The sequence below is a fragment of the Pistacia vera genome, unplaced genomic scaffold (assembly GCF_008641045.1).
Source record: "Pistacia vera cultivar Batoury unplaced genomic scaffold, PisVer_v2 Contig1072, whole genome shotgun sequence".
NCBI classification, from domain to species: Eukaryota; Viridiplantae; Streptophyta; class Magnoliopsida; order Sapindales; family Anacardiaceae; genus Pistacia; species Pistacia vera.
In genome coordinates this window covers 339,436-361,994 of record NW_022195107.1, presented here as the reverse complement: position 1 = coordinate 361,994, position 22,559 = coordinate 339,436, and the positions used below count along the sequence as shown (strand labels likewise).

The following is a 22,559-nucleotide window of genomic DNA, read 5'->3' as shown; positions in this document are numbered from 1 at the left end:
AAAACATAGTAAGAAACTTTAACCAAAATGAGAACTTCAGAGAATATTCAGACAAAAAAACAAATGTGATCAAATTCCTTGAAGAAAAAGGCCAAAAAATGAGTAAATATAAAGAGATCAATGCGGCAAGGGTTGAAGAAAAAAAAAGTTAAATATTAACTTTTTTTGTTTTTCTTTTTGCAGAAGAAATTTGGGACCACAGATAAAAACAATATTCCTTTTCTCACATAGCAAATAAAAAGTGGATAAGTGTAAAAGAACAAAACAGAATATCAGCAAAGAATAATATTGTCCAAAAAGTAAAACGAGTGCATGAGGGAAAAATATATGTCAGAAGCATTGTGAACACAAATGCTAAAATGCTCACATTTGTGAAGGTGTTCACCTTTAGCAAGTGTGCCCACAATGGTAGAAAGGAAAAAATAGTGCAAGACTCAAAACAGGATCATTAGGTGACAAAAACACTAACAATCTCCCCTCTTTGTCACTTATGATCAAAGCACAATTCTTAGACAACAAAAGAAAAAACATTTTTCAAAGTAAGAGATTGAAAATACAATTTAAGAACAAGACTACTCCCCTTCAATAATAAACCTCCCCCTAAGCAAAACATAAGTTAAGAAGGAATTGGTAAAACCCTTTCAATGATCACAGTCGCAATTGGTAAAACTAGTACAACTTTCACAAGCTTATACACCAACAGATACAAAATGTCTTATTTAAATCAAACTAAATTCTTAGCCAAATCACTAATTTCTCGCAACTGAACAAATTCATTACAAGAACGCATGTCAATAACATAAGTCTTAACCTGGTTCTCAAGTACCATCAGCTCTAGTGCAGAAAAGTCACATGGATAAAACTGGGCAAACCCATTCTTCCCTCTCTTCTCTTTTTCCTTTTCTTTTGCTTCTTCTTGATGGGTTTCTCTCTCTTCTTCTTTATTTTGGGCGAACAGTCCTGTTTATGTATAAAACAACTTCTTTGAATTATGAAACTGCCCCAAAATTCTCTTATTCTCACCATGATCCCATCACATCAGCTTTCTATCGTAAAAATACCCAGATTTCTCCCCTCAATTACATGTAAACCCAACAATTCTTATTACTTTTATTTTCACTCCTAATAAAACTTTTAAAAACTAACAGATCTCCTCGTATAAAAACAAAAATCACAAAAAATATGAAATATATATATTAGGATTAAAAAAAGGGTCTACAAAAACAAAATCCAAACTTACCATGGGGGTCATTCTATTCCCAAAATCTCAAAGTGGGGCAAAATTAAAATAAATATATCTAAAAGTTTTTAAAAATTCCGTTCCCTACTCGTCATTCATTGGATCGCCACTGATTCATTTCCATTTCAAGGAAATTCAAAAGTATTGAGTAATTTAATTTCACGACTCTCAGCTTGAAAGCCACCAAAATAAACACTATAAAATATTAACATCAAAACAAGAAATTATTAGCACTAAAAGCATCCAAAATTAGTAGTAATCCTCCTTAAACACGAAGAAACTGAAAAAATTCAATAAAATTATGCCACATTTCTCATCAACCAACCAGACCACAACCAGTTGAATAGAAAGTATCTTAAACCGCAGTCTAAATCACTAATAACTTACACATTCAAAAATAAATAAATAAAAGCTACAAACATAGCTCGTTTTCTTATCAACCAAACCAACCATAAACAATTGAATAAAACAAACCTTGAAATGCACGGAAAATCACAAAACACCGAGTAAAAAATTTAACAAAACTTTGCCTCTTTACTCCTCAGTTATGCTTAAATAAAAAAAAATTAGAATCCGGAGCAATATTACTAAACAAAAAAGAGGCTTAAAAACAACAAAAGTTTACCTCATTTTCTCATCAATCTAATAGATTAAAAAAACCTTAATAAATTAAAATAAAAAAAAACCGTAGTATTCGGAGCAAAATGCAAAATAAAAGACGATAAAAAAATGAACAAAACTTAACCTCATTTTCTCATTAACCTAAGAGACTACAAACACCTTAATAAAATAAAATAAAAATTGTAGAGCAAATTACAAAAGATAATGACAGTAAAAAAAAAATAATGAATAAAACTTTGTGTCATTTTCTTATCAACGAAACACAGAACAAAAGTTAAACAAAAAATTACTAAGGATGTAGAGCACCCCAAAAAAAAAAAAAAAAAAAAAAAAAGAAAGAAACCTAACACATCAAAAGAAAAAAAAAAGTAGAAAAATTAACCTCATTTTCTCAGCAACCAAATAGGCAAGAGACAGTTGACAGGGCGAATACTTTTAGAATTAAGAGGTTTGAAGTTGGCAAAAGGGCAAGCGTGAGTTTGTGTTTTGAGATTAGGCCTTTCCTGCGCTACTTTGGGTTTTTCAAACTTTTTTTTTAAATTTTTTTAATTTGAGGCACTACCCTCGTTGGGCTTGGTCCGCCCCTGCTTACACAGATGACAAAGGAAATTGCTGTCTAGTTGGGGCAACCTTCAACAGTACAAGTTAAAAGAAGACTAAAGACTATTTATTTTTCTCTAAAAGAAGGAGCAAAGGACGAAAGGAGGAAACTTCAACCCGCTTGTGGAACACGCAATATTGCCATGACTACACGTTCTCTCATAGACAATTATTTCCACCTCTACTACATGGTGCCATTGGGTGCGTTTAGTTTATTATTTTAGGTAAGATTTTAGGAATAATATTAGATAGTTGGATAAGGAAGTATTATGAAATAAAATTTATAAATTTATAAAAAGCCTCCAAGGTTTGCTAATTTAATAAACACCTCAATATATTAAAATATTGTAAAATGACAAAAACACCCCTACCACCTGCAATGTCAGATTCCAGCCACCATCACCAGAATCTAGCTGAAAAATTGGATAACCACACATACCGATCGGATCTGGCGGGTATTAGATCGATATGGCCTTTCCCGGCCATATCCATCACGGATCTGGCTGGAAAAGGCCAGATCTACGGCCAGATGTAGCCTTCGACGGCCGGAAAAGGCCATCTTTGGTTGTCAGCGACGACCAAAGATATGGCCGTCGTTGACAATCAACGACGACCATTTCTTTGGCCGTCACTGATTGCTAGATCTAGTCATTATCGGCCATTTCCGGTGGTGGTGTGACTGTTGTGACAGATTTCGGCTACTACCGTCGGTGGTTGCCGGAATCTGATAAGTATTCGTGGATGGGGGTATTTTTGTTAGTTTTTAAACTTTTTTCTGGAGGATATTTAATGAAATTAATAAACTCATGGGGTTTAAAAGTAATTAAAAAATAAACTAATATTTTGGGAATAATGTGCCAAACAACATTTGAAGAATAGGATTGAGAATATGGATAAAAACAATAAGCCAAATGCATCCAATTACTATTAGTTTTTCAGTTTTTATTTTCTTTGGGCTTCTAACACTCTGTTGAAACTAGACTGCACTTGATGTATACAAGTCCTGTTTTATATAAGATAGGTGGGATTTGGATATAAAATTTAGTGATATACAAATTAATAGGCAATCTCTTTTGGGTCGTTATTGATAACTACGTCTATATATATGGTATAGTTTGGACTAGTCTGTGCAACCGAACGCAAATACGGTTGGAAAAGAGGGAATTAAGTACTTTTAAAGAAAGTCCTCAAGTCAACGATATTCCCAAAAGTTTCAAATTCATAGTAAGAAACTTTAACCAAAACGAGAACTTTAGAGAATATTCAGACAAAAAAACAAATGTGATTAGATCCCTTGAAGAAAAAGGCCAAAAAATGAGTAAATATAAAGAGATCAATGCGTCAAGGGTTGAAGAAAAAAAAAGTTAAATATTAACTTTTGTGTTTTTCTTTTTACCGAAGAAATTTGGGACCACAAATAAAAACAATATTCCTTTTCTCACATAGCAAATAAAAAGTGGATAAGTGTAAAAGAACAAAACAGAATATCAGCAAGGAATAATATTGTCCAAAAAGTAAAACGAGTGCATGAGGGGAAAATATATGTTAGAAGCATTGTGAAAACACACATGCTAAAGTGCTCACATTTGTGAAGGTGTTCACCGTTAGCAGGTGTGCCCACAATGGTAGAAAGGAAAAAATAGTGCAAGACTCAAAACAAGATCATTAGGTGACAAAAACACTAACAATCTCTCCCTTTGTCACTTATGATCAAAGCACAATTCTTAGACAACAAAAGAAAAAACATTTTTCAAAGTAAGAGATTGAAAATACAATTTAAGAACAAGACTACTCCCCTTCAATAATAAACCTCCCCCTAAGCAAAACATAAGTTAAGAAGGAATTGGTAAAACCCTTTCAATGATCACAGTCGCAATTGGTAAAACTAGTACAACTTTCACAAGCTTATACACCAACAGATACAAAATGTCTTATTTAAATCAAACTAAATTCTTAGCCAAATCACTAATTTCTCGCAACTGAACAAATTCATTACAAGAACGCATGTCAATAACATAAGTCTTAACCTGGTTCTCAAGTACCATCAGCTCTAGTGCAGAAAAGTCACATGGATAAAACTGGGCAAACCCATTCTTCCCTCTCTTCTCTTTTTCCTTTTCTTTTGCTTCTTCTTGATGGGTTTCTCTCTCTTCTTCTTTATTTTGGGCGAACAGTCCTGTTTATGTATAAAACAACTTCTTTGAATTATGAAACTGCCCCAAAATTCTCTTATTCTCACCATGATCCCATCACATCAGCTTTCTATCGTAAAAATACCCAGATTTCTCCCCTCAATTACATGTAAACCCAACAATTCTTATTACTTTTATTTTCACTCCTAATAAAACTTTTAAAAACTAACAGATCTCCTCGTATAAAAACAAAAATCACAAAAAATATGAAATATATATATTAGGATTAAAAAAAGGGTCTACAAAAACAAAATCCAAACTTACCATGGGGGTCATTCTATTCCCAAAATCTCAAAGTGGGGCAAAATTAAAATAAATATATCTAAAAGTTTTTAAAAATTCCGTTCCCTACTCGTCATTCATTGGATCGCCACTGATTCATTTCCATTTCAAGGAAATTCAAAAGTATTGAGTAATTTAATTTCACGACTCTCAGCTTGAAAGCCACCAAAATAAACACTATAAAATATTAACATCAAAACAAGAAATTATTAGCACTAAAAGCATCCAAAATTAGTAGTAATCCTCCTTAAACACGAAGAAACTGAAAAAATTCAATAAAATTATGCCACATTTCTCATCAACCAACCAGACCACAACCAGTTGAATAGAAAGTATCTTAAACCGCAGATTCTAAATCACTAATAACTTACACATTCAAAAATAAATAAATAAAAGCTACAAACATAGCTCGTTTTCTTATCAACCAAACAAACCATAAACAATTGAATAAAACAAACCTTGGAATGCACAGACAGTCAAACAGACTACAAAATATATACTTAAATAAACAAAAAATTAGAATTCAGAGCAATATTACTAAACAAAAAAGAGGTTAAAAAACAACAAAAGTTTACATCATTCTCTCATCAACCTAATGGATTAAAAACACCTTAATAAATTAAAATAAAATAAAAAACAGTAATATTCGGAGCAAAATGCAAAATAAAAGACTGTAAAAAAATGAACAAAACTTAGACTCATTTTCTCATCAACCTAAGAGACTACAAACAACTTAATAAAATAAAAAATTGTAGAATTCAGAGCAAATTACAAAAGATAATGACAGTAAAAAAAAAAAATAATGAACAAAACTTTGGCTCATTTTCTTATCAACGAAACACAGAGCAAAAGTTAAACAAAAAATAACTAAGGATGAAGAGCACCAAGAAAAAAAAAAAACAACCTAACACATCAAAAGAAAAAAAAAAGTAGAAAAATTATTCTCATTTTCTCGGCAACCAAACAAGCAAGAAACAGTTGAAAAGAGCTAATACTTTTAGAATTTAAGACTGAAGTTGAAGAGAAGAGCAGGCGTGAGTTTGTATTTAGAAATTAGGTCTTATCTGCGATAGTTTGGGTTTTTCAAACTTTTTTTTAAATTTTTTTTAATTCGAGGGCCTACCCTCATTGGGCTGGGTCCGGCCCCTTCTTACACAGATGACAAAGTTAGGAAATTGTTGTCAAGTTGGGGCAACCTTCAACAATACAAGTTAAAAGAACACTCTCTATAAAAGATCGAGCAAAGGACGAAAGGAGGAAACTTCAACCCTCTTGTGTAACACGCAATATTGCCATGACTACACCTTCTCTCATAGACAATTATTTCCAGCTCTACCACATGGTACCATTACTGTTAAATATTTTTTGTATCTTACTATTAGTTTTTCAGTTTTTATTTTCTTTTGGCTTCTAACACTCGGTTGAAACTAGACTGCACTTGATGTATACAAGTCCTGTTTTATATAAGATAGGTGGGATTTGGATATAAAATTTAGTGACATACAAATTAATGGGCAATCTCTTTTGGGTCGTTATTGATAACTACGTCTATATATATGGTATAGTTTGGACTAGTCTCTGCAACCAAACGCAAATACGGTTGGAAAAGAGGGAATTAAGTACTTTTAAAGAAAGTCCTCACGTCAACGATATACCCAAAAGTTTCAAAGTCTTTTTATTGTATTCCTTTCATCAGTGATGAAATTAAACCCAGGTCAGAGTAAACAAGAATCTCTGGAAGAATGACGGCACAGCAAGTCAAAAATGTAAGTGGGAGTTGATGGATTATGGTTTGGGCCCAATTTTTCATTTCTGCCCAGCCCACTAAAACGGGCTTCAAGAAGCAGAAATCAGGCCCATTTTTCATTTCTGCCCAGCCCACTAAAATGGGCTTCAGGAAGCAGTTTTCGGCCTAGTTTTCATTTCTGTGGAGCCCGCTGAAAATGGCCATCAGGAAGCAGAAATGGGTTTTCAGATTTCAAGCCCAGTTTTTTTCTCCAACAGAAAAATTAAATCGGGTTTCAGTTTTAAGGCCCAACATTCTTTTACTAAATTACAACCACATATTAATTAATTAAATTTTCTATTTGTAATTATTAATTGATGCAATATGTATGTATTTGTCAGTATTATAATTTACAACTAGTGCATTTAAATAAATATTGTCCCTACAAGGATTATTTTTTCATGTACAATATTGGAATAAGATAGAATGTGAACCGATAAAATACTGGAATTTTTTCTTTAGCCCGAAGGCAAGAAAAAAATTCATTATTTTGTTTTGTAATATTTTAGTCTTATTGTTAATTATAATGATTATCATGCATTATAGATTTTTCCTATAGGTAATCTATAAATTATAATTAAACAATATTCACTAAACTTGGACTATAAAATATATCTCTTCAATTTTTAGTGTTATGTTTAGTAGACGAGAATGGTTATGATTTTTGCCTGCAAGTAAATTGTAATTTATTTTAATTTGTGACTAATTATTAGCATGAGCTGATACAAGTATAAAATAATTTTACGTTAATGTATCTTGACATTTATTATTCAATTTACGGAGTTATGTATGATAATCAATTTCATCTCCCATTACTAACTAGGGAGAACTGTATTGAATAGAAAGAAAAAATCTTTTTAACTTTGGGGTGTATGAATTTAGATTTGGCGCTTCGCGATAACGAACCAAATGCCATTATAGAATTAAGTATGCTAATTGAAAAGTTTCATTTTGAGAATTGGGAAAGCTTGAACTATTTAAGTCTAATATTCGTTAAAGCAAACAATTCTAAGAGCATTAAAGGTTCTATCCCTGAAAGCACTAAGGCCACTGATTATTTGATAGCAGTGGATACCCAATTCATAAAATCTGGAAAGCTAATGGCAAGCACCCTTATGGAAAAGTTGAGTTCCATGAAACATCATGGATTAAAGGGAGTGCATGATCATATCATGCATATGAGGGATTTAGCAGTAAAAAATGTATTGAGATATCTTCAAGGGACAAATGATCACATATTTGTCTATGAGTATGTTAATGAATTGGAGTTAATTAGATATTCAGATTCATATTATGTTGAATGTCAAGACACAAGAAAGTTTACCTCAAGCTTCATATTTCTCCCTGTTGGAGGAAGAGTTTTTTGGCGTAGTGCAAAACAGTTGAAGACAACTTCTTCCACTATGGAAACTGAAGTAGTAGTATGTTATAAAGCACTTTCTTAGGCATGGTGGTTGAAACAATTTATCACAAATTTAAAGGTGGTCTCATCAATAGAAAGACCAATAAAAATATTTTTTGATAATATAGCAATTGTATTCTTCTCTAACAACACATGTTCAATAAGTCAATATCTTCAAATAGAAATAAAACATCTTTTTTTTTTTATAAAGGATGTTCGATATCATCATGTATCGATTGAACATATCAACAAAAATGATACAATCATCAATCTCTTCACCAAAGGTTTTCCACCCAAGGTGTATATGGCTCATGTAAGCCATATAAGTTTATGTAAATCATTGTGTTAATAATTATTTCTAAGACTTTGCAAATGTAAATTTGACGAGTTCAATTAAATTAAGTTTTTAGTTATTAATTTTGTGTATACAGATAGTTTTGATAATAATAGATGTCGATTATATTTAAGACAATAAAGTTAACCTAAGAATAAATTATTAAATTTTATTCTATAAATTATGGTTGTTACTCATTATAAAAATGTAATGCATGAAAATGAGTGTTCTCATAATAAGACATATACCAACATGATTCATGACTTGTATTTTTATCATAAACGTGATGAGTCCATTAAGAGTGAACTAAAGTTCTATATATGATTATACATCAAAATCAATCCACTCTTTGATATCATGTGACAAACAATTGACCAAGTGAGAGAATGTAAGTGATACATTAATTGATCATGTAGCAAACAATCCACTTCGTAAGGAAAGTGGATGTAAATTGAGTAACCACCTCGATAACCACTTGGGGTCCTGGGTGGTGGTTATAAATTAAGGGTTGGTTTCCCCAATTCATGGTTTGAGAAAAATACCCAAAAATCCTAAATTGAATTGAGCTTTTTGGAGTGAATCACACGAAAACTAATGGGAGGAATTAAAGTCTAAATGGAGGTATGTAATAATTATATCGCATTTTACAGAATAATGATGATAATCTGTAAATTTAGTTTCCACTCTTACAAACAAAAAAACAAAAACAAAAAATGCACATTCTGAATTTTTATCCATGAAGAGGGTAACATATGTACGAGAAAAAGGTGACTCTAGAGAACATTTCGTAGCGCCAGGTAGCTTACTTAGGTGGCCTTTCACCAGTTGTATTTTGCTCACGTCCAACCAAATTTGTTTTGCTATAGTGAGCTGTGATGCCTAGTCATAGAGGTTGAGTCAGCTTCCAATTCATTTGCCACATAATCTAAAAATCTTCCAGCTTTGCTAAGGTAGTCAAACATGGTTTGGAGACTTAATTCTTCTTTTCTTCTTTCATATCATCTTCTAAAGATAGAATGTAACTCTTAGTTTCTTCTATAATTTCTTAGAACCAATAGATTCAGTTCACTTATGATTCATTCTCTCGGGACACAACTTTTACCAGAAATGAGTTTCCAGCTTTTCTCCTGGTTGTCTTTCTTCTGAGTTTTCTATTCGTGATTTTTGTCAATATTCAGTTATCTTTAAGCATTCCTAATATGTTAGAAGCTTGTAGTCATCAATTCATGCGCGGGAACATCATAGCTTGTTATCCTTTATGGGGAGGCAGTCGAGATCAACTTTGTGGCCATTGGAATGTGAACACTTTTTGGTAATGAAAGTGTTGTGGCTGAAGAAAAGACATGCAGTGAAGAAGTTGAGACGAGGATAAAACTTTTCCAAAATGCGGCATGCCGCGGCAAAGAGAAAATTTGGCCGCGGCGGAAGAAGAATAGCGGGAAGACACGCATAGATTAAATCTGGATCTACTATTTTAGATTTTGTCAAATTGTAGTTAATTTCAGTTATATTTAAACGTCATTTGACTGTTAAGTAAGTTATGTAATCTAATCCTTTATTTACTTAATTATAAGGGATGAAATAATATATGAATTAGAGATGAGAGATATGAGATTGTTTCTCTTCCTAAAAATAAAGAAGATTGTTAGTGTTTATGTTAAATAAATGTTTTCTCTTCTTTTACACAAGTCTGTCAATTTGTTTTGCTGCTGCAATTCCAACGAGTTGTATAAGTGCAATTTTATTGTGTAATTTGTATTGTTTCAACACTCCTCCGATTTCTAACAGCGGCCATCCTGACTTCGGGCTCAGTTGTGAGAATGATACGACTACCATAATGATCGATGAAGTGAACTATATTGTTTTAAATGTCGATGAAACAGCTCGAGCTCTGAAGATTGCAGGAAAGCACAACTACAAGGACAGAATCCGCCTACCTGATATTCCTAGTTTACCTAACAACACCATCGAGTCTGAACTTTTCAACATTTCTTCTGGGTACAAGATTCTCACGCTAATTTATAGTTTCCTAAATCCTGAAGAAATCATTTGCTCTTTAAAGGACACCAGTGATAAGGATGGCTTCACAATAACAACAGGAGATTTAGGTCTGCCCAATAGTTTGTGTCAATGTTACCATTCTTGAAGATTCATTTTCAGCAGCAAAACGAAGTCTGTAAGCTTTGGAAGAAGCCCCGAAACAAGGATTTGAGTTGAAATTTAGCGAACCTGACCGGCATAGAATTCTGTGATAGGTGCATTCAATCCAATGGAAATTGTGGTTATGAAACATGGCCTGTTGATAAAACAAGTTACTGGTGCCCAAATCAAACTGTTCGGACAACCCCCAAAAGGTCTTCCAGATACAACAGGTAAGAACCTCAGTTTTCAGGGCAGTGCTAATCACTAAAGATTTAAAATAATAATAATAATATAAAAAAGAGATACTAACACACACAAATTTGCTGGAAGATATTAAATGAACAGAGCAATGATTTTAAACTTCAATATTTGAAACATCATACCTCATTTTTCAATCGACTTCATTTCAGAATTTTAAACTTAAGATTCAGATTAATTTTATGACAAAATCGAAAGAAATTTTAACACTTTGAAGGTTATGTGCAGGATCATCTTTCAATAAGAGAAAAAATTACATCGGTATAGGTAATATATTCACATAACAACTTGTCTATTTTTTATCGACCGCAACATTTTATCAACAACTAATTCTACATGGTTAGAGTTAGGATAGTAAACTGCATTCATATAAGCATATTCATTCTTAATTGCATTGATATATGTTTTACCATTATATCTTTGAATACAGGCGTTATAGCTAGTGTGTTGGGGATAAAGATAGTAATAACCCTATTCCATTCTTCTCATTAGTGGCCTACGACGAAAACAAATGTTTTGATAAGGTTCTGAGCTTCCACAAGAATAAAACAGAGAACGATCAAACCATAGAGGTCTTTGTTCTTGCTCCACACAGATACAACTATTCTGATGTTAAAAGATGACGAAATCATCAGCAATAAGCTTGGTCAAGAGGGCTATGATACCTTTTACCAAGGAAAGCTACCTGATGGTCGTCTCGTGGTTGTGAATGTTTTGAAGGAATCCAGAGGTAACGAGAAGAATTTTTCAATGAGGCCGCTAGCATTAGCAGAACATCTTATGTTAATATAGTCACTTTTCTAGGTTTTTCTTATGCGAAGAAGAAAAGAGCACTAATTTATGGATTTATGCCCAATGGATCACTGGATAAGTTTATATATAACCAAGAACCTTTACGTATTAACCGCTAGTTGGAATGGAAAATCATGTATCAAATTGCTGGTGGTATTGCTAAAGGCTTAGAGTATTTACACAGAGGTTATAACGTAAAGATTGTACATTTTGACATAAAATCTAGCAGTTCTTCACGTCATAAGTTTGCCCTTGCTTCATAGTATGATTACTTACACAATAACAGTTCAACAATGGATATAAATTCATAATTTTGATTGATTTTAATAATGTTGGCAGTGTCAGGTCACTGCAGTCTAAGTATGTCAAGTCACCCTAGTTGAATTAGAGTTAAATTTTTAGAAAGAACATTGATTCAGGGCAGTGCCAATTACTAAAAATTTAAAATAAAAATAAAAACAAATTAAGTGGTGGATATTATAAAGAACTGCGCAATTATTTTAAACTTCAATATTTGAAATATAATTCCTCATTTCTAATCTACTTCATTTAAGACTTTTAAACTTAAAATTCAGGTCAATTTTATGATCAAACTCAAAGAATTAATTTTGATATTTGGAAGGTTTTGCGCAGGATCATTTTCCAACAAAAGAAGGAACATTGTCATAGGTACTAAAGTCACTTGACAACTTGTCTATCTTTTATTGGCTGCCACATTTTTTATCAGCTAATATTTTTGCATGGTTAGTGTTGGAATAGAAACTGCACACATAATCATTCTTACCGCATTGGATTTTGTATTACCATCACAGGAATTGCAGCTAGTGTGGTAGGGATAGTAATGATCCTCTCCCTTCTTCTTATAAGTTGCCTCCGACGTGAACAAATGTTTGATAAGGTTCTGGGCTTCCAAAAGAAGAAAACAGAGAAGCATCAAAATGTTGAGGCCTTTGTTAGAAATTTCGGATCTCTTGCTCCACATAGATATAACTATTCTGATGTTAAAATGATGACAAAATCATTCAGCAATAAACTTGGTCAAGGAGGCTACGGTAATGTTTATAAAGGAAAGCTACCTGATGGTCGTCTTGTCTTGTGGCTGTGAAGGTCTTGAAGGAATCCAGAGGTAACGGAGAGGGATTTGTCAATGCGGTTGCAAGCATTTGTAGAACATCCCATGTTAATATAGTCACCTTTCTCGGATTTTGTTGTGAGAGGAAGAAAAGGGCTTTAATATACGAATTCATGCCTAATGGATCATTGGATAAGTTTATAAATGATCAAGAACATTCAAGTATCAACTGCAAATTAGAATGGAGAATCATGCATCAAATTGTGGTTGTGGTTGTGGTTGTACTATACGGACTCTGCATTTTGACATAAAACCTCGTAGCCTTCTTTTGAATGAAGATTTCCGCCCTAAGATATTTGATTTTGGGCTTTCTAAACAATCGAAAAAAGAAAGAGAGTATCATTTCAAGGTTGTATGCTAGAGAAACTGCAGGGTATATTGCACTTGAAGTATTTAGTCAAAGCTTTGTGAGTAGTCTCTCACAAATCTGATGTCTACAGTTATGGCTTGATGATTCTCGAAATGGTTAAAGGAAAAACATTTATGTTATAGTGTCTCACACCAGTAAAATATATTTTCCAGATTCAATTTATAAGCATATCGAGTCAGGCATTTATCTTAATCTTGAAGAGGTTGTCACTGAAGAGGAACAATATATGGCGAAAAAGATGAACCTAGTGAGCTTGTGGTGCATTCATTCATTCAAACCAATCCACTGATAGGCCATCAACAAATAAAGTTATGGACATGTTGGAAGGTGGCCTAGAAATTTTGCAATTTCCACCAAAACCCTCTTTCTCTTCTCCAACAAGAGCACCTAAACATTCTTCCCCAACATCATCAGCAACACAACTCATCAGAGGAAGAATCCTTCATAAGCTGAGCAAGTTCTGATATGCATTTAAACTACTAATCTGTCCTAGGCAGCATTTCATGACCTCTCTCTGTCAGAAGTGATGAAAGTTTCTGTTTCTGTTTGGTGATTCATTTCGGAGAAAACCATGTTTATTTACTTAATATATCACGTTTAGAATTACTGATTTCACGTTCCTCTATATTCCTGCGGTTTCAGACCTTAATCATCTACACCATTTAACAGCAAAGGAGAATCTAAGAAATTAAAGATAATTGGACTAAGAAATTTCTTTCAATCATCCACCCCTTTGTTTCTTTTGCTCTATTTATGCTTGAAAGCATAATTCTGGATTATTAGCTAACAAATTGCCATCGGTTCTGCTGTCACTGGTTACCACTCACTTCAATGAATAAATTTAAAAAGGAAAATTAAAAAATATATATACATATGAATATCACATCTCTTACTGTGTTACCCTTACTATTTCTTATGATGATTTGTTTTAAGTAAAATGGATAATTAATGACAAACAGTGAAGATGGGGTAACAGTTAAGCTGAAACATCTTGAAATCAATTGGTGACAGTTGCACGTGGTTGCAAGCATCTCCATTAATTTTATCCTCATTCTATCTTAAAAAAAAAAATTCCAAATTCTTGGCTAAGAAAAAATGAAAAAACAATACATTATCGCTTCATGTGCTTGATTGGAGTCATGATTAAGCAAGTCAATGGCTCTATTGTTATTTTCCAAATCACAGCAGGCATGGATTGAGATATTTTAAGCGCATTAAAACAAAAGACTTGCAACAGTATGCAAAGTTTCCACCATCGCTTTACTTGAATTTTCTTTCTTAGTTTAGACTCTTTCAAACTTCATGTTGAGGTCCTTCCAAGACGCAATTAATCGCTGACCGAAAGCTTGTTGATACACGGTTACACCTATATTGTTGGATGCAGGTACTGCAGCCAATGCTGTTGGGATAATAACTTTCCTTTCCATTCTTCTGCAATAAGGAAACAGAGAAAGTTCAAATATTAAGGCCTTTGCTCGAAGTAATGGATCTCTAGCTCCTAAAAGATACAACTATTTTGTGGAACGCATGTCATTTGAATTTGTAATTACATAATTAGGGGTGTTCTTGGTGGTTTATGTACAAAGTGGGTGCTATGTCATTTTGCATACTTTCAGGGGTATAAATGTCATTACCCCTTATAACAAATGAAAAACATTAAGACTAAATTAATAAATAAATATAGTAATGATTTGTTAATTAATATAGTATGTATAAACAAATGAAACATGCACTTTAAATGTTAGGGAAAAAAATTCCATCTCTCACAAACCTTAATACTCATAACAATAGAACAAGCAACAAAAGAGAGAAAATTTGTGATTTAAAAAATCCAACTCCACCCAAGGGCTTGGCTTAGCGGATTGTAGGATATTCAATGAATCTTGAAGATTAGTTGAGGTTGTTGGGTGTTCAATAGACTATAGATTAGTTGAGATACACATAAATTGATTCAGACACCCCGATCACAAAAAATAAAATAAAATAATAATGATAATAGAATAAAGCCACAAGTGGCATAGAAGGAAAAAAGATTAACAAACTAAAGGCAAACATTTAAGACTAAAGCAGATAGCGAAACTCAATTTTGACCGAGGAATCAAATTCACTTTGCAACATTTTCACAAACACCTTCCTAACACGTTTGTAACATCAGAACAGCTATACATACGAATCAAATAAATCAAATTTCATGTTGGAACCTATCAGCATTCAGAACTTGAGATAAGTGTTACATAAAAAGGTTTCGTATTTTTTTCAAAATTCGGAGGAAAAATTCTTTACAGAAAAGAATGTTGCAAGACAAATTTTGTAAAACAATAAAGCAGGAAATATCAATTCTTTTACTTAAAGAGTGTGCAACAAATAAATTTAAAAAACAAAAGTGCAGATGATCTGTAATTCAAAATGAATCATTAAACTACAGAAAAAGTAAATCTTATTAGATTTAGCTTACAAATTGCTATTGGCTCTCCGTTAATTACCTACCACTGACTCCAATAATATATTCAAAAAGGAAAAATAAAAGATTAAAAATAAGATATGAATATCCCATCTCTTACTATTATTTAAAAAGATTTCTTTTAAGTTGAATGGATAATGGGTGACAGTTAAATTCATACATCTTGAATTAATTGGTGGGATTTCATGTGGTTGCAAATATCTCGATTATTGTGAATCATGTGGCCTTCATTAGCGACATGATTATGTAAAGTGATTAATCGGTCAAGCACGTGAGACGAGGATTGAGATAGTGCTTTAAAACGAAGACTTAAGTCTTTCCATCTTTTGAAACTTTCTTGTTTGATGTGATGTAACTCACTCTGGTATATGAANTTACTGATTTCACGTTCCTCTATATTCCTGCGGTTTCAGACCTTAATCATCTACACCATTTAACAGCAAAGGAGAATCTAAGAAATTAAAGATAATTGGACTAAGAAATTTCTTTCAATCATCCACCCCTTTGTTTCTTTTGCTCTATTTATGCTTGAAAGCATAATTCTGGATTATTAGCTAACAAATTGCCATCGGTTCTGCTGTCACTGGTTACCACTCACTTCAATGAATAAATTTAAAAAGGAAAATTAAAAAATATATATACATATGAATATCACATCTCTTACTGTGTTACGCTTACTATTTCTTATGATGATTTGTTTTAAGTAAAATAGATAATTAATGACAAACAGTGAAGATGGGGTGACAGTTAAGCTGAAACATCTTGAAATCAATTGGTGACAGTTGCATAATGGTTGCAAATATCTCCATTTTATTCTGATTCTATCTTAAAAACAAAATCCAAATTCTTGGCTACGAAAAAATGAAAAAACAATACATTATCGCTTCATGTGCTTGATTGGAGTCATGATTAAGCAAGTCAATGGCTCTATTGTTATTTTCCAAATCACAGCAGGCATGGATTGAGATATTTTAAGCGCATTAAAACAAAAGAATTGCAACAGTATGCAAAGTTTCCACCATCGCTTTACTTGAATTTTCTTTCTTAGTTTAGACTCTTTCAAACTTCATGTTGAGGTCCTTCCAAGACGCAATTAATCGCTGACCGAAAGTTTGTTGAAAGATTGTTGATACACGGTTACACCTATATTGTTGAATGCAGGTACTGCAGCCAGTGCTGATGGGATAATAATATTCCTTTCCATTCTTCTGCAATAAGGAAATAGAGAAAGTTCAAAACATTAAGGCCTTTGCTCGAAATAATGGATCTCTGGCTCCTAAAGGATACAACTATTTTATGGAACGCATGGCATTTGAATCTGTAATTGCATAATTTGCATTGGCCATTCACAGTCAACTTGTAACAGGAGGGGTGTTCTTGGTGGTTTATGTACGAAGTGGGTGCTATGTTATTTTGCATACTTTCAGGGGTATAAATGTCATTACTCCTTATAACAAATGAAAAAAATTAAGACTAAATTAATAAATAAATATAGTATAATTAATTTGTTAATTAATATAGTATGTATAAACAAATGAAACATGCACTTTAAATGTTAGGGAAAAAAATTCCATCTCTCACAAACCTTAATACTCAGAACAATTGAACAAGCAACAAAAGAGAGAAAATTCGGAGGAATAATTCTTTACATAAAAGAATGTTGCAAGACAAATTTTGTAAAACAATAAAGCACGAAATATCAATTCTTTTTCTCAAAGAGTGTGCAACAAATAAATTGAATAAACAAAAGTGCAGATGATCTGTAATTCAAAATAAATCATTAAACTACAGAAAAAGTAAATCTTATTAGATTTAGCTTACAAATTGCTATTGGCTCACCGTTAATTACCTACCACTTACTCCAATAATATATTCAAAAAGGAAAAATAAAAGATTAAAAATAAGATATTTTTTAAGTTGAATGGATAATGGGTGACAGTTAAATTCATAAGTGTTGAAGTAATTGGTGGGATTTCATGTGGTTGCAAGTATCTCGATTATTGCGAATCATGTGGGCTTCATTAGCGACATGATTATTTAAAGTGATTAATCGGTCAAGCACGTGAGACGAGGATTGATATAGTGCTTTAAAACGAAGACTTAGTCTCTCCATCTTTTGAAACTTTCTTGTTTGATGTGATGTAACTCACTATGCTATACAGTGTAACACAATGAACTTAATTTGGCTCACTGTTCGTTTTTTCCATATTCTTCAATTTCCTCCAAAATGACTTCCAGCTTTTTTCCCCCTCGCCTTTCCCTTCCCTTCTATGTTTCATGCTCGGTTTTCTTGTCAACTTTCAGTTTTGTTTGAGCCATCCTGATATGTACAAAACATGTATTCCTCAGTTCAAATGTGGGAATATCTTAGCCTGTTATCCTTTCTGGGGAGGTGATCGAGCAAAACCTTGTGGCCATCCTAACTTAGAGCTCACATGTGAGAATAATACGCCTACCATAGAGATCAGTGGTATGAAATACCGTGTTTTAAAAGTGGACGAGAAAGCTGGAAGTCTCATGATTGCAAAACAGGACTACTTCGAAGGAAACTGCCCAAGTATATTAGTTAATACTTCCATTGATTTTGAGTTTTTCGAATACTCTTCTGACTATGAGATGCTCAAGTTACTCTATGATTCCGCAACTCCTGAAAATTTTACTTGCTCTATGGGGGCGGTCGACTACAAGGATGGGTTCATAAAAACAGGAACTACTGGTCCTCGGAACTTTAATGTTAGTGTCGAGGTTCCAGTTCTTAAAATTTTACTTCAAGGGGCGAGAACAAATCTGTCAACTTTGGTAGAAGCCCTGAAGAAAGGATTTGAGGTGAAATCGAAGGTGAATGGCATAGAGTTATGTCTCAAGTGTATTGATTCTAATGGACGCTGTGGTTATGATATTGTTTCAAAGCAAACAATTTGTTACTGCCAAACTCCACCATTTAACTCGTCTACAGCATGTCCTGACAATTCACACTCATCAGGTAGACACTTCAGTTTTCACGTTAATGCTAATTGCTATACAAAATCTTGTTTTATCTTACAAGAGGTCAACTAGTAGATTTACTTCGCCAATTAGCTTCTTCCCTTCTTAAATCACACAGTCAGAGGCCCAAATTTTATAGATAACAAGTTATTTTATACACTCATCCAATAAGATTCCCGTCACTTTGTGAATAACATTTGAAATAGCATAGAAAATAATAAAAATATGATGTATAATTCAACTGCCCTTCAATTTAGACTCTTTTAAACTTCATATAGGACTTTTAAAACTTCACATTGAGGTCCTTTTATGCAATTAGTTGCCGACCGAAAGACTTTTGATACTTTGAATTTAGTATTTTCCATTGTTGAACTTTATATTGATTTAGTCTTTTGATACTCTGCTACAGAATCATCATTCAAGAGGAGAGGGAACATTGCCATAGGTAATATTTCATTTGACCAACTTTTTTAATTCTTTTTATTTGCAGTAGCATTTAATTAACAATTTCATCTGCGGTGCAAATTTCATATTATTCAGTCTTGATCATATTGGATTATACCTATATTGTTGAATCCAGGCATTGCAGCGAGCGCCGTAGGGATAATAATAATCCTTTCCATTCTTCTCTTAGCTGTCAAACGACGAAAGCTAATGTTAGATAAGGTTATGCTCTTCTGCAATAAGAAAACAGAGAAAGATCAAAATATCGAGGCCTTTGTTAGAGATTGTGGATCTCTTGCTCCAAAAAGATACAACTATTCTGATGTTAAAAAGATGACAAAATCATTCAGCAACATTCTTGGTCAAGGAGGCTACGGCGATGTTTACAAAGGAACACTACCCGATGGTCGTCTCGTGGCAGTGAAGATCTTGAAGGAATCAAAGGATAATGGGGAGGAATTTATCAATGAGGTTACTAGTATCAGTAGAACATCCCATGTTAATATTGTCACTCTTCTGGGTTTTTGTTACGAGAGGAAAAAAAGCGCTCTAATTTATGAGTTCATGTCTAATGGATCTCTTGATAAATTTATATATGATCAAGAAACTTCAAGTATGAACCACAAGTTGGAATGGAAGACCATGTACCAAATTGCAGTTGGTATTGCCAGAGGACTAGAGTATTTGCACCGTGGTTGTAACATAAGGATTGTGCACTTTGACATAAAACCTCACAACATTCTTTTGGATGAAAACTTTTGCCCCAAGATATCTGATTTTGGACTTGCTAAACAATCCATGAGAAAAAACAGTAGCATATCTATGTTGGATGCAAGAGGAACCATAGGGTATATTGCCCCGGAAGTATACTGTAGAAACTTTGGAGGAGTCTCTCACAAGTCTGATGTCTATAGTTATGGAATGATGATTCTTGAAATGATTGGCGAAAGAAAAAACATTGATTCTGGCATGTCTCACACCAGTGAAATATCTTTTCCAGATTCAATTTACAAGCATCTTGAATCGAGCGACGATTATAAACTTCAAGGTGTAATCACTGAAGAGGAAAAAGATATGGCAAAAAAGATGCTCTTTGTGAGTTTGTGGTGCATTCAAACCAATCCATCAGATAGACCATCAATGAATAAGGCTGTGGAGATGTTGGAAGGAAGCCTAGAGAACCTGCAAATTCCGCCAAAAGCTTATTGGTTTTCTCCAACAAGATCACCGAAACATTCTTTCCTCACATCATCATCAACACAAATGGCATCGCAAGAAGACTCCTCCAGAAACTGAGTGATTTGTGTCTTGTGTCCTGTGAGATGTACTTGTAGTTTTATAATAATCCGTCCCAGCAACTGAGAGCACTACTTTGTTCTTAAACTGTAGCAGAGGTAATGAAATTCATTGTCTGGTGATTAATTTCGCAAAGACAATGTTTGTTTTTTGAATACGTCATTTATAGAAAGCAAATTTATTGTACGGTGTCGTGTCATCTCACGTGTTCTGCTCTGTGCTTGTCTAGAACGATTATTGAAGGGTTTTTCTCACAATTCACAGCAATATGAAAACTTTGCTACCATTGATGGACTAGGGATTGCAGTCAGAAGTTACTTCAATTTTTTTTTTTTTTACATCAACTGCGTATCACAAGTTATCGGACGGAGTCACTAAGAGTGATAAAAAAATCACACAATAAACCATATTTTATTTTTCTCCCATAGTGAATGCACTGATGCATGGGATATTAGACATTGAACAGATTAGTATTACTCCATTTCTCTCCGAAGGAAAACTTAAAAAAGAAAGACGTCCTGATAATGAGATAAAATACTAAAATATTTTTTTTCTCGCTTTTGCCTAGTAATCAGTATCTAAGATGCCCAGGAGGCACATATTCCTTTATTCACCTTTTTAATAGGAATAAATGTCGAGATAACTCCATTGATTCATTTAAACCGCAAATTATACTTCTGGATCATAAACTACGTCACCATCAGTGAAACAATAATTGCATAATATTCAGAAAACAAAACAATTGGCAAAGAAAAAAATGAATAAATAATGCTCTACGGCCACACCACAAGGAACAAATAAACCAAACAAATGTTTATTTTAGTTTTGGCTAAAAGTCAACAAATGTTTAAGGTCAACATAAGGGTAAAATTATAGAGTAATGCTACGTGCACTAACCAATGTGTACTAGTCCAAGTACTAACATTGGAAATTTCAAATTTTTAATGTTAGTACTTGGACTAGTACACATTGATTAGTGGGAGAACGACTTACACATACCCAAGGTTTATCGAAACGACAAGTTGATACCCAAAAGGTTTTGAAACGACAAATAGGTACTTTCCGTCATGTTTTGTTAGTGATTTTCGTTTGATAATAGTGAAAAGACTAAAATACCCTTGAAAGTTTAATATTTTAGTTTTTTATAAATTTAAAAATTTCTAAAAAAACCCCCTAGATTTGCTAATTTGACTAAATACCCCAATATATAAAATTTTTATAAAATAATAAAAACACCCCCGTCACCCGCAATGCCAGATTTCGGCCACCACCGCCAAAATCTGGCCGGAAAATTGTGTTATGACACAGACTCGTCGGATCTGTGTCGTAACACATCGATCTGGCCAAAAAAGGCCAGATCTACGTCTGGCCTTTTTCGGCCTCGACGGCCAGATCCGTGGCGGATTTGGCCGGAAAATGTCAGATCGACGTGTTACGACACAGATTCGAAGGGTCTGTGTCGTAACACAATTTTCCGGCAAGATTCCGGCCTCGACGGCCAGATCAGCCACGGATCTTGCCGGAAAATGTTAGATCTACGCGTTATCTATGTCGTAAAGTAATTTTTCGGCCAGATTCTGACGGTGGTGGCCGGAATCTGGCACTGCGGGTGGCGGGGGTGTTTTTGTTATTTTATAAAATTTTTATATATTGGGGTATTTAGTCAAATTAGCAAACCTAGGGGGTTTTTTAGAAATTTTAAATTTATAAAAAATAAAATATTAAATTTTCAAGGGCATTTTAGTATTTTCACTATTATCAAACGAAAATCACTAACAAAACATGACGGAAGGTACCTATTTATCGTTTCAAAACCTTTTGGGTACCAACTTATCGTTTCAGCAAATCTTGGGTATGCCAAAGTCGTTTGGCCTTGGTTAGTGCATATAGTTCTGTTCAAAATTATATCCTTACCCCTCAAACCATAACAGTTTGCTAACAGAGTTAGTGTTAAGAGTTATGATTGATTAAGTTCTGAAACATTGGGGGGCAGCCTAATTGAAAGGGTAAAAATCTCTATGTGATGATTTCCGAAACATTAGGGCTGTTAAATGATGTTCTCTCCGTGTCAAATTTAATTACATTTTGAATTGTCCCTTTTACCCTTTGTTAAATTCTATAAGGGGATTTTGTCATTCAATAATACTATACTTACAAAGAAATCTTACAAAAATTTTCATACAAAGTTAGATAGTAAAATATGAATAGAAGACTAAAATAAA

At 33.3% G+C, this 22,559-nt stretch overlaps 1 protein-coding gene across 1 annotated transcript; it reads left to right on the top strand.

Annotated features, from left to right (window-relative positions):
• Positions 1 to 17,783: 17,783 nt before the first annotated feature.
• On the top strand, positions 17,784 to 20,523 carry LOC116132658 (LEAF RUST 10 DISEASE-RESISTANCE LOCUS RECEPTOR-LIKE PROTEIN KINASE-like 2.4). Its single transcript, XM_031418328.1, has 3 exons — positions 17,784 to 18,595; positions 19,007 to 19,042; positions 19,178 to 20,523. Exons 1-3 carry the CDS (start codon positions 17,890 to 17,892, stop codon positions 20,335 to 20,337), a joined length of 1,902 nt encoding a protein of 633 aa, XP_031274188.1. The 5' UTR covers positions 17,784 to 17,889; the 3' UTR covers positions 20,338 to 20,523.
• Positions 20,524 to 22,559: the final 2,036 nt, after the last annotated feature.